This window comes from Schistocerca nitens, chromosome 10 (genome assembly GCF_023898315.1).
Source record: "Schistocerca nitens isolate TAMUIC-IGC-003100 chromosome 10, iqSchNite1.1, whole genome shotgun sequence".
Lineage (NCBI taxonomy): Eukaryota > Metazoa > Arthropoda > Insecta > Orthoptera > Acrididae > Schistocerca > Schistocerca nitens.
The window spans coordinates 71,515,947-71,530,062 of NC_064623.1; the positions used below are offsets into that span (position 1 = coordinate 71,515,947).

General features: G+C 40.0%; 1 protein-coding gene across 2 annotated transcripts in view; it reads right to left on the reverse strand.

Annotated features, from left to right (window-relative positions):
• Positions 1-6,274: 6,274 nt before the first annotated feature.
• The window catches only part of LOC126210235 (histone deacetylase 8-like), a 95,053-nt gene continuing 87,211 nt past the window's right edge, over positions 6,275-14,116 (reverse strand). The window contains exon 9 of one of the 2 annotated variants that reach the window (XM_049939423.1): positions 6,275-6,884. In XM_049939423.1, coding sequence (XP_049795380.1) covers positions 6,829-6,884 — 56 coding nt within the window. In that variant the 3' untranslated portion in view covers positions 6,275-6,828. Of the gene's footprint in view, positions 6,885-10,391; positions 10,530-14,116 lie in introns of those variants that run through there. The other variant, XM_049939422.1, reaches the window with a different exon arrangement.

The window sequence follows — 14,116 nt, forward strand, 5'->3', positions numbered from 1 at the left end:
ACACAGGAATTCCAAACTGCATCAGGATCCACTGCAAGTACTATGACAGTTAGGCGGGAGGTGAGAAAACTTGGATTTCACAGTCGAACAGCTGCTCATAAGCCACACATCCCACCGGTAAATGCCAAATGACGCCTCACTTGGTGTAAGGAGCGTAAACATTGGACAACTGAATTGTGGAAAAATGTTATGTGGAGTGATGAATCATGGTACACAATGTGGCAATCCAATGGCAGGGTGTGGGTATGGCGAATGCCTGGTGAACGTCATCTGCCAGCATGTGTAATGCCAACAGTAAAATTCGGAGGCAGTGGTGTTATGGTGTGGTCATGTTTTTCATGTAGGGAGCTTGGACCCCATGTTGTTTTGTGTGGCACTATCATAGCACAGGCCTACATTGATGTTTTAAGCACCTTCTTGCTTTCCACTGTTGAAGAGCAATTCGGGGATGGTGATTGCATCTTTCAACAAGATCAAGCACCTGTTCATAATGGATGGCCTGTGGCAAAGTGGTTACATGACAATAACATCCCTATAATGGACTGGCCTGCGCAGAGTCCTAACATGAATCCTGTAGAACACCTTTGGGATGTTTTGGAACGCCGACTTCTCGCCAGGCCTCACTGACTGAGATCGAAACCTCTCCTCAGAGCAGCACTTGCCCTGAAGAATGAGCTGCCATTCCCCAAGAAACCTTCCAGCACCTGATTGAACATATGCCTGTGAGAGTGGACGCTGTATCAAGGCTAAGGGTGGGCCATCACCATATTGAATTCCAGCATTACCGATGGAGGACATAATGCACTTTTAAGTCATTTTCAGCCAGGTGTCCAGATACTTTTGATCTCATAGTGTACATGAAGCAATCCTTTAAATCATCAGGTGAATAAAACATGCAGACTATTCTCTGAAATAACTGCGTTGTATCTACTGCAGTTATATTTTTTTTCAAGCCTAGCAGTTGACATGCACATTGACCTAACCATGCTCGATCACTTAAGCTTCAGAGAACCAAATTTTGGCGAGACAGTAACCATTGTTCAAAGAGCTTCTTCAGCAACAGACACAGCTTTGTAGCAGTTTACTTCCTGAGAAGCTACTAGTACAGATCATAATCAATACAATTGCTCCTTACAAACAAAAGGAGTGTGTTGTTGCAACCATAGCTGAAATATTCTGCCAGTTTTCTTGAAAAACAGCATCAAAGTTGGTATGTTGAGGGCGGCTTCTTCTTCGAACACGAGGGGTTCGACACTAATTTAGCATAGCAGTCTTGATGATAACGAGCTTCTGCTGCTACTAAACACACAACACTGTTGGTGCGTTCAGCAACCTTTTTACCGAAATCATCCTCACATTCCTCTGCTTTCTCAAGCAGCATATGTTTCACAGTTAAAGAGCGAACTTCAAACACTCCAAGGTGTTTGTGGAGTGGGTTTTTTTTTGTTTCCGCCTCTATGTCACACTTTTCAGCACATATGAAACATTCTTTTTAGAAATGGAATGGATAAGAGGAAGAGGCTCTCAAACTTTTATCATCTGCTTGTGCAACAATTTGATTAATTAGTTTCCTTGTATTACTTTCCTAAATATATTGACGTCGACATACCTTATGCACTTCAATCAGTCCCGCATTCTGTAGAAGATTATAAGCCTCATCCTTTTGTTTCTTGCAGACACATACCAGAGTTTCCAAGCCCTTCGTCACTAGTGATGTCTCTCCTTCCGAAACAGATTTGCCACAGATAAAACAGGTAGTAGGATCCAGCATCATTGTTTTCTCAGACCAGACAAAAGAAATGAGACTAAGAAGAAGCACTTCATAACACCACAAACTGATAAATACTGTTACAAAAAAAGAACTCTCTGGTATTACTTTGACAGGCCACAAAATTAACTAAACTGAATTGAACTGGACACTGGATAGGAATAAATGGCAGCGACAATAGTGGTAGGGGAGTGCTGAGTGAATGGGAAGAGGAACATGGCATTTTCATTGTTGGCACTGTCCTGATTTCAACAATACTAATCGCACAAGAAATATCATCAAGTAGACTATATAGGCTATGAAATATTTCCATACACTTACGCTTTTCATTTAAATACTTTGCTAAGTAACAAAAACTGCAAACTATTTGTTAACAGAATTCTATTCCAATTCTTGTACCTCAAATACCATTTGTACAAATGAAAAGATGCACAAGATCTATTTAGTATACAATTGTGGGAGGAATATATTTGCTAATAAGTGCTCTGTTCGAAAAGTGAGCCTTTTTGCGTATAAATTTAAAATATGGTACAAAATGACTTTTGGAACAGATAAAAGGGAGATGTATGCACCTAATACAGGATCATTGTGTGTATTTGTAGTTAAACAAATTTCAATTTCCCATTTAGAAGATACTTTAATCTTGTAACAGGAGAACCTGTATCCCTAAAGCAGAATTATCCACAAATACGTGAAATTATTAACCTCTGTGTGGATAACTTGTAGTGATATGTAATTTTCTATGTTTATTTTATAATAAACTTACTTATTAACAACTCTACAGGAATTTGAATAACATAAGCGAAACAGACAAAAAATAAAATAAAATGACGAATGTCTGTTTTTATGGCTCGTGTAACGTGTTACAAAAAAAATATTTGTGACAAAAAATATAATAGTAAATGATGATAATGAGTAATGTATTTGGTTGAAGTATTTAAATATTTTAAAAAGGTTTATAAACAAATTATGGTCAGATGTATTGATATTAATTTGACTAGTCAACTTACAGTAACTTCACTTCACTTTAGTTTTCTACATCTTTCATTGTCTTCCCTATCTATTTTTCACCACCCCCACTCCTGCCTCTGTTATGTAGAATGCACTTAGCTTTTCACTCTTATTAACTAGTGCATGATGTTTAAGCAGTAATCTGTGTCTTGCATATTATCCTGTCTTCCACCTTTAAGCTCACAGGTTTTCAAATCTCGTCTGGTGCAGTCTTTCCTTCTCATCCCATGTGGTAAGTCTCTCCCGAGCCGCAGTTCTGGTCGACTTTCCCGAAATTTACCCTTTTTCCTAGACCTCTCCAGTCCTTTTCTTTCACCCCTCTTCCTTCCCCTACAACCCTACTGCCTGATGAAAGAGCCACTGGCTCCAAAAACTTGCCCAATTACAACCCTCTTTTATGAGTGTGTTCTGCTGCCAGTTGGTGAGTAGATTTTTTATCAGTACAATTAAATTATTAAAAAACAAAGATGCTGTGACTTACCAAACGAGAAAGCGCTGGTAGATAGACACAATAAAAAACACACAAACAAATTTCAAGCTTTCGCAACGCACGGTTGCTTCATCAAGAAAGAGGGAACGAGGGGGAAAGACAAAAGGATGTGGGTTTTAAGGGAGAGGGTAAGGAGTCATTCCAATCCCAGGAGTGGAAAGACTTACACACCCCCCCCCCACCCACCCACACATCCATCTGCACATACAGGGTGTTACAAAAAGGTACGGCCAAACTTTCAGGAAACATTCCTCACACACAAAGAAAGAAAATATGTTATGTGGACATGTGTCCGGAAATGCTTACTTGCCATGTTAGAGCTCATTTTATTACTTCTCTTCAAATCACATTAATCATGGAATGGAAACACACAGCAACAGAACATACCAGCGTGACTTCAAACACTTTGTTACAGGAAATGTTCAAAACATCCTCCGTTAGCATGGAATCCCTGATGCAGCCCTGGAGAAGGCGTATTGTATCACAGCCGCCAACAATACAAGCGTGAAGAATCTCTACATTTGGTACCGGGGTTGCGTAGACAAGAGCATTCAAATGCCCCCATAAATGAAAGTCAAGAGGGTTGAGGTCAGGAGAGCGTGGAGGCCATGGAATTGGTCCGCCTCTACCAGTCCATCGGTCACCGAATCTGTTGTTGAGAAGCGTACGAACACTTCGACTGAAATGTGCAGGAGCTCCATCGTGCATGAACCACATGTTGTGTCGTACTTGTAAAGGCACATGTTCTAGCAGCACAGGTAGAGTATCCCGTATGAAATCATGATAACGTGCTCCATTGAGCGTAGGTGGAAGAACATGGGGCCCAATCAAGACATCACCAACAATGCCTGCCCAAATGTTCACAGAAAATCTGTGTTGATGACGTGATTGCACATTTGCGTGAGGATTCTCGTCAGCCCACACATGTTGATTGTGAAAATTTACAATTTGATCACGTTGGAATGAAGCCTCATCTGTAAAGAGAAAATTTGCACTGAAATGAGGATTGACACATTGTTGGATGAACCATTCGCAGAAGTGTACCCGTGGAGGCCAATCAGCTGCTGATAGTGCCTGCACACACTGTACATGGTACGGAAACAACTGGTTCTCCTGTAGCACTCTCCATACAGTGACATGGTCAACGTTACCTTGTACAGCAACAACTTCTCTGAGACTGACATTAGGGTTATCGTCAACTGCACGAAGAATTGCCTCGTCCATTGCAGGTGTCCTCGTCGTTCTAGGTCTTCCCCAGTCGCGAGTCATAGGCTGGAATGTTCCGTGCTCCCTAATACGCCGATCAATTGCTTCGAACATCTTCCTGTCGGGACACCTTCGTTCTGGAAATCTGTCTCGATACAAACGTACCGCACCATGGCTATTGCCCCGTGCTAATCCATACATCAAATGGGCATCTGCCAACTCCGCATTTGTAAACACTGCACTGACTGCAAAACCACGTTCGTGATGAACACTAAACTGTTGATGCTAAGTACTGATGTGCCTGAAGCTAGTACTGTAGAGCAATGAGTCGCATGTCAACACAAGCACCGAAGTCAACATTACCTTCCTTCAATTGGGCCAACTGGCGGTGAATCAAGGAAGTACAGTACATACTGATGAAACTAAAATGAGCTCTAACATGGAAATTAAGCGTTTCCGGACACATGTCCACATAACATCTTTTCTTCATTTGTGTGTGAGGAATGTTTCCTGAAAGTTTGGCCGGACCTTTTTGTAACACCCTGTATACAGACACAAGCCTGTGTGTGTGTGTGTGTGTGTGTGTGTGTGTGTGTGTGTGTGTGTGTGTGTGTGTGCGCGCGCGCGCATACCTGTCCCTTTTTTCCCCCTAAGGTAAGTCTTTCCGCTGCCGGGATTGGAATGACTCCTTACCCTCTCCCTTACAACCCACATCCTTTCGTCTTTCCCTCTCCTTCCCTCTTCCCTGATGAAGCAACCGTGGGTTGCGAAAGCTTGAAATTTGTGTGTGTGTGTGTGTGTTTTATTGTGTCTATCTACCAGCGCTTTTTCGTTTGGTAAGTCACAACATCTTTGTTTTTTTAATATATTTTTCCGATGTGGAATGTTTATTTCTATTATATTCATACAATTAAATTATTAATTTGACTAGAGTAGCATGTGATGTGACAAAACCCGGCACAGAGCGCACAGCGCATAAATCTTGGTCTTTTGATGGTGTGAGCCATTCAGGTAAGCTGGACCGAACGGCCTGTATGCTGCACGTGTTTGACTTCTGAGGGAGGGACATTACTGTAGCTTATAGTATTATTTGCAAGTTAGTCTTGCATGTATCGGTTTGTGAGTTGAGAATTTGAACTGTGAATGGAGCGCAACTGTGATATAATGAACTGTTTGTCTGCAACTGCACTACTAGAACTATTTCAGATAGCCTCTACCACTGTGTATAGTTTTCAGTTTGCGAGCTGAGAATCTGAACTGTGAATTTAGTGCAACTTACAGTGACTGTGATATAACGAACTGTTTATTTGCTTGCAACTGCTCTGCTAGAATTATTTTACATTCTGTCTGTACCATTGTTCGCAGTACGTGTAGGACCATCATCACAGCAAAGTAATCTTCTGTATATATAGCAACAGTGTAATTCAAATGTGTGCTAAACGTACATTAATATCACAAAGGTTCACTACCTTAACTCCCTGTTTCATTATTTAATTTACTTGTGTCTCATATCAGTATTTCGTAGACTGAATTTGTAGGCCACTTTAACCTCTGCAGGGCTGGTACCAATAGAGTTACAACTAACTGAAAGGTACAGGTGCAATCCCTTTCAATGACCTTACTTTAAGGGAAGGTTGGAGGGATTAAAAAAAAATGAAAAAACAACTCCTGAAACATTATGATCGATATGTTTCTCAAACACTGTCACAAATCTGCTACAAAATACTTTTTCTTTCGCATTAGCTTCCTTTAAACCAACACCATTTCATTCCCCCTTTTGTATTTTATTAATACCATGTATTCTGCTACCATTCATTCATAATCCTCACTGTTTTGCTTTGTGACACGAGTAACAATGGAAATTACTGAAAGGTGGGGTTCAAGCTAGGAATGGAAATTTAGATGGATCATCCAATTCTACATCATGCATAACTTCTGATACAATGACACTAACACACGTGGATGCACTGTGTTCCATGTAACAGGAAGGGCCTCAGATTTACAGCTTTCACAGTACAACACATTACCACAGCAGATGTATTTAACATACATAAAGCATATTGTTAAATACTACAAGACTGTTATTGAAATGTTACACCAATGAGATTAAAAGTTGTGTTGCGGTAACTAACAAAAAGGTATAATAACAAGATAACTTTTACAAAAGCCTTGTACAATGATACATTTGCTATAAGCATCAGAAGTAACTACTTTACAAAATCACAATCTTTATGCACATTTTCATCACCAAGTACTCTAGATAATAACTTTGTCTTCTGCTGCCCCTTCACAAAACTGGCCAAAACAGCATTCTGCATTACTTTTCGCCACACCCCCAGCAATTTGGAGAGACTTATCTTTTCTCACTGCTCTGACTCTTCTCTTTCAGTTCCACGTGCTTCAGATTTTCTGAAAATACAGGTAATAATTTCATTCCACTGAAAAATATCTAACGTAATTATTCCTAAGCCAATAAAGCTGTATTACCTATGAGTAAGCCTATGTGACCATTCCATTTCATATCATTACAAATTGTTACACTCAGGTAAATGATGTCAATTGTGTTTCAGTGATATTGTAGTCATTGGATACAAGTGCACAATTTTAAACTTTTGAACATTAAGTCTGAGTTTACTATTAACATCGTCTGCAAGGTCATTAATATACTACATGAACAGCAAGGTCTCAACACATTTTCCTGGGCACACCTGAAGTTTCATTGACATCTGTTGATGACACACTACCCAATATAATATGTTGTGGCCTTCATTCCAAGCAATTTCAAATCCAGTCATAGGTCTTGGCTAATATCCCATATAATCACTTCCTTCTGACTGGTTTATTGCAGCCCACCATGAATTGCTCTCTTGTGCCAATGTCATCTCAGAGCAGCACTATCACCCAATGTTCTCAATTATTTGTTGGATGTATTCCTATCTGTCTTTCCCTACAATTTTATCCTGTATACCTCCCTCCGGTTCCATTGAAGTTATTTTCCAATGTCTTAACACACAGTTTCATACTGCACATTCTTCTTGTAAGTATTTTCCACATGTTTATTCCGCAGAGAACCTCTTCATTCATTATCCTACCAATTTACCTAATTTTCAACATCCTTCTACAGTACCACATCTCAAATGATTCAACTCTCTTCTGCTCAGGTTTTTCCACAGTCCACTTTTCACTACCATACAATGCTCTGCTCCAAACTTGCATTTCCAGAAATTTCTTCATCAAACTAAGGCCTATGTTAGTACTAGTAGATTTCTTTTGATCAGGATTGCCCTCTTTGCCTGTGCTAGTCTGCTTTTTATGACATTTTTGCTTTGTCCGTCATGTGTTACTTCGCTTCCTAGGTAGCAACACTTCTTTACTCTGTCGTCACCAGTTTTTGTGTTAAGTTTTTCACTAATTTTATTTCTGCTATTCATCATTACTGTCATCTTTTTTATTTTACTGTCAATGCCTATTCTGCATTCATTAGATTGTTCCTTCCATTCAACAGGTCCTGTAATTCTTATTCACTTTCACCGAGAACATAGTAATGTCATCAAAGAATCTTATCGTTGATGTCCTTTCACCCTGAATTTTGGACCTTGACAAATTTAACCCTGTCCAGCCCAAATTTTATGCTGCATTAGGAAAAATTTTAAAATATTTCTGACTTGTAAATTCTTCTAGCAACACAATAAACATCATTTGAAATTTTTTAAATTATTGCAGTTATCTCTTAATGGGTCCATGTGGACCCAATACACATTATCTTTTATCTTGTTGTGCTGCCATCTAGTGATTTAGTTTACACACTAGAATGCAATGGTGCCTCGGGAACCAGTGGGCTTTTGTGGATACTGCAGAAATATCTGAAACCTGCAATGGTCCCAAATGGAAAGGGTTAAAAGAATAAGAAATTTCCAAGACTGGCAATGTTTCCCAGAATCCGAAATTAACCTCTGTCTCGAAATTTGGAAGGAAATCCTATGAGATTTCAGTTGTATACAAAGTACACCAGTGACTAGACACAGTCAATAAATTCCACTGGCTGACAGCAATGACAATGTTACCCACAAGTCCCACAAATGTGGAGTTGTTTAATAAGGTTTTCTCAAATTCCCACAACACAGAAGACGTAGTAAATATTCCCGGATCTGAATCAAGAACAGCTGCCGCCAACATTAGCAACTTAGAAGTGTAGCAAAGCAACTGAAGTCACTTAATAAAGTCAAGTCTTCCGGTCCAGAATACACAGCAATTAGGTTCCTTTCAGAGTATGCCAATGGAATAGCTCTTTATTTAACAATCCTATGCAACCACCCACGGATTGGTCACATCAATACACAAGAATAAAAACAGAAATAACCTGCTGAATTACAGACCTTTATCGCTGACAACGATTTTCAGTAGTATTATGAAACATATACTGTGCTCAAACATTATGAATTGTGTTGAAGAAAATGATCTATTGATGCACAGCCAGCAGTGATTCAGAAAACACTATTCCTGTGGAACACAACTGGCTCTTTATTCATACGAACTGATGAGTGATATTGAAAGGGGGTCTCCGACTGATTCTATATTTTTAGATTTCCAAAAGGCTTCTGACTCTGCTGCTCACGAAAGACTTCTAATTAAATTGCGAGCTCATGGAGTATCGTCTCAGTTGTGTGGCTGGATTTGTGATTTCCTATCACAAAGGTCACCGTTCATAATAACTGAGGGAAAGTCATCGAGTAGAACAGGTGCGATATCTGTCATTCGCCAAGGAAGTGTTATAGTGCCTCTGCTGACGCTATTCTACATAAATGTCTCCCAGACAATGTGAACAGTGTTCTTAGATTATTTGCACATGACGCTGTGATTTGCCATTTAGTAAAGTCACTAGACGATCAAACAACTTAAATTGGAACTATCACAAAATGTTGTGGGGAAGGCAAACCGAAGATGGCAGGAAACTTTGAAAATGCTACAAACCTGTTACAGAGACTGGCTTCATTACACTTGTCCCATGCTCTTCTGGAGTACTGCTGTATGGTGTGATATCCTTACGAGACAGGATTGACACAGGATACAAAGAGGGAGAGTGCATAATATACACAAGGGAGAGTAGTAATTATTAAAACAAAGTCCTTTCTCATTGTGGTGAGATCTTTTCACAAAATTTCAATCAACAGATTTCTTCTCCAAATGCAAAAATATTTTGACTCCTGCCTATATAGGGAAAAATGATCATCATAATAAAATAAGAGAAATCACAGCTCACACAGAAAGACTTAAGTATTCATTTTTTCTGTGTGCTATTTGGGAATGGAACAGTAGAGAAATAGTCTGAAAGTGGCTTGATGATCCCCTGCCAAGGACTAAAGTGTCAATTGCAGAGTAGTGATGTAGATGTAGATTTCTGTCATAGTGTCTTTGATGTACAGAGTAAACAGAAGGGGCAAAAGATTGCATCCCTGCCATAAATCATTTTTAATCCGAGCACTTCTTTTTAATGTTTCCTCTTGGTTTTTGTAGATATTTTATATTACCCATTTTTCCCTACAACTTACTCCTACTTTTCTCAGAATTTTGAACATATTGCAAAAATGGTTCAAATGGCTCTAAGCACTATGGGACTTTTTAACATCTGAGGTCATCAGTCCCCTAGAACTTAGAACTACTTAAACCTAACTAATTTAAGGACATCACACACATCCATGCCCGAGGCAGGATTCGAACCTGCGACCGTAGCAGTCGCGCGGTTCAGGACTGAACCGCCTAGAACCACTCAGCGACCGCGGCCGAGTGAACATATTGCACTATTCTATATTGCCGAACGCTTGTTCTAAGTCAATAAAGCCTTTGAACATATCTTTATGTTTCTTAAGTCTTGCTTCCATTATGAAGCACAACATCAGATCACCTATCTTGTGCCTTTAATTTTCCAAAGATAAACTGCTCATCATCAACATTTCTGCCAGGAGGAGGAGCCAGTGGAACCAAAAGCTTGCGAATCTCAGCACCTTTCTACGTGTTTTCTGCTGCTGTATCTTGGTGAGTAGATTTCGTATCTGTCTAACTACATAACATTTTCAAAAACTGATTATTTTCATCGAAATATCAGTGTTAGTAGTTTCAAAAACAGCTAAAAACACTTAAATTGAAAAAGACCCCAAGGGGCCGATGCCATCCCTGTTGGATTCTGTGCAGAATTTGCAGCCAAGTTAGCTTCCATTTTGACCACAATATACTGCACGTTTCAGACAAAAATGTGTGCCTAGTGGTTGGAAGAAACCACATGATGCACCCTTCTACAAGAAGGTTAGCAGAAGTGGTACACAAAACTACAGCCCAATCTCTTCCAAGTCCATCAGTTGGTAGAATATTGCTACATAATCTGAGCTTGAACACAGACGTATCTTGAACAGAATGACCTAAATACCAACCATCACAGATTTTAAAAACATTGATCAATTGAAACTGGCTGGCACTTTTCTCACATGATATCCTGAAAGTTGTGGATCGAGATAATAAGGTGGAAGCAGTATTTGTTGACTTCAGAAAAGAATTGGAGTCTCTACCAAGCCAGAAGCTACTAATAAAATTATGATTGTGTACTGGGATAGACAAACATTGGTACAATGAAGTTAACAGTGAAGAAACCTTGGGTGGCAGAAGAAATATTACTGGTGAGGAATGGGAATGGAAAACATTGCAAGTGCCAAAGCTCACATTTGTAAAATAAATGAGATATTAATAATATTCTATGTGCCATACCAAGAAGCTGGTTCTAAGTGTTGCTAATTACATTTTTACAAGTTGTTCTTGCTAAATACAGCAACAAGCTGGTAATTCTATTTCTTTAAACAAATAGTGCTGTTGCAAAGTTTCAAACTGACAGGTTTACCTTCAGATGGCTGTTCACATTTCTATTACATTTGTTGTCGTTTACATTAGTTGTTGGCTACTCTTTTTCCAACAAGTAATGCAAACAACAACAGTTGTGATATAAATGCGAACAGCCATTTGAAGATGAACCTGTCAGTAATGAAACTGGTAACAGCGCTATTTCTGTAAATAAATAGCATTATTAACAGTGGCTGGTTGCTGATTCCTTCTTCGCAAAAATCATCTTGTGTTTTGTACACAGCCATGACCTCAAACTGTGTTTTCGACATTACAGCACGAAGAAAGTTTTTGTTCTAAATGCCATTAATACTGAGGCACTACATTTTATTTATGATAATACAAGTACATTAATATGGGATTGGATTTTTTAATAGGCAGAACTGTAGTCAATAAAAATCATTTCTCATATCTTTTAAATTTTGGAACTCCAGTGGGAAGCGCAGATTGGTACAAAGATAACGCACCATCTATCAATACATGTTTGGAAAGACTTTCTCCACGATTTGGCACCTGAATCATGTCTATGGACATGCATCAAAGTACTGAGAACACAGTAACACTGAAAACATGTCTTGTGAAAAGAAAGATACTTAGAACATTTTCCATTTCCATTCTTCAAATGATTGACAAATGAAGGAAATACAAGAAGGTCATGGAAAGACAGGAATACAGAAATACAAGTCACTTAGCAATGAAATAATCAGGATGTACTGGAAACCTATGGTGAAATGGCTGGAGGAAAAATTTGAAGAAATCAAAAAAAGAAATGGTTGTCGAAATGACTGGTTCAGCATACAGAAAAAAGAAAACAACCTTCAGTGAAATTAAATGCAACAGTGTCAACATTAGAGAATGCAAATGCAGTTCCTCTGTTAAGTCCAGAGGAGAGAGTGGACAGGTGGAAAGAGTACACTAGAGGCCTTTCAAGGAGGAAGAATATTATGACGACGTGATTAAAGAAAAATGGGAGTCGATATTGAAGACAAAGGTGATCGAGTGCGAGAGAGAATGTTTAACAAAGCTTTGCAAGATTTACGATCAAATACACCACATTTTTTTCTTCAACAATTCTGTTATCAACATAATGAGAGTTACGCACATGAAAGAATGGTGATACACACCCCATTTTTCCACGTAATCTCCATCCTGTTCTATGGCACTCCTCCAGCGTAAAACAAGGGTGTTGGTACCAATCTTTGTCCTGGTGGCAGAGCCAGTGCTTCTCTGTGTGAATCACTTCCTTTGCTGATTGACAGGTGCAGCACTAATTGCCGAGTTGTAATGTTTCTGACCTCGCGAATGACGTCAGCTCGCTGCATCATGTCAGGTGTGACAGCCATGGCTGGTCTCCCCGACCACTGCAAATCATGGAGCTCTGCCGAACTGCCTTCTGATGAGCTCACCCTTCGTGCCCAGAGACTAACCGTACTTCTATCAACAGCAGATGCTCTATAGACTTTGCACAAGTGTTTGTGAATATTCCCCAGAGTTTCTTTCTCTGCAGAGAGAAATTCAATGATGGCACATTGCTTGTAATGTACATCACATACAGACGCCATTTTGTAACTGTCCTGCAGCAATGCTATCTGTCAAACTTGGCGCGCTCACTCAAGAGACTTGAAATAATACATAAGTAACGTTTCGTTTTCATAGAATTATTTTTGGCTGAGAAAAAAAAAATCTCTCTCCTCTCTCTCTCTCTCTCTCTCTCTCTCTCTCACACACACACACACACACACACACACACACACACACACACACAATGCCTCCTGGCGCAAAGGCCCAACTGCAGACAAACTTTGTGTGACATGAGCGGCAATATGGGGTGGATGGTGGCGGGGTTCAGGAGATGACATGGGGTGGGGAGAGAGGGCACACACGTATGGAGGAAGGTGTTGTAGTTGTTTGTGGAGTAAAGGAACTCTCCTCCTTCATTCAAACAGGTCTTGAGTTAAAAACAACCCAAAAAGGAATAGGAGAGAGTAAAAGGTGTAAAACTAACATCGAATCACACGAAGACAAAACTACAGATGCTAACAGAGAGAGAGAAATGTACACTACAAGGAAAAAATAGTAGAAGGTACTGAAATAATATAGCAGATGGTTTGAGCTGACAGATCGCAAAAATAAAAAAGGATGAGCCAGCCACACTGCAACACACTAAAATCTCAAGCTTGAAAGACAAGACTACAGGAACACAGATGGGGAAAAGAAGAACATCAAGCTGAAAAACAGCACAGAAAGAATGAGGAAGAGTTACAACGGAGGGAGAGGGGGGGGAGGGGGGGGGTGTCTGGGAGAGAAGGCCAGACGCCCACCCTTAGATTGTGCGATAAAAACCCCCCACACGAATAAAGCATAAAACAAAAAGTCTGCCGCAGAGCGGCTAAAATTGGGCAGTCCAATGAGATGTGGACGACAGTCATATAGGAGCCACAGCGACACTGAGGTGGGTCCTCGCAATGGATGGATGACTTTACGTTGGCCACATATGGGCTATGCGGAGCCAGCAAAGCAAAACAGAGTCCCTGCGAGTGGCTCGCATGGATGACTGCCACAAATTCGTTGTCTCCTGGATACACGTAGTTTATTTGGTGTACTGAGGGTGCACCATTCAGTATCCCAGGTCATGAAAACTTTACGGTGGAAGACCAATCGGAGATCAGTCTCCGGAAGTTCAATCCCCAGGTTTTGTTTACGGGTAGTCTGTTTGACCAGGTTGTCAGTAAGTTCATTGCTCGGGATCCCGACAT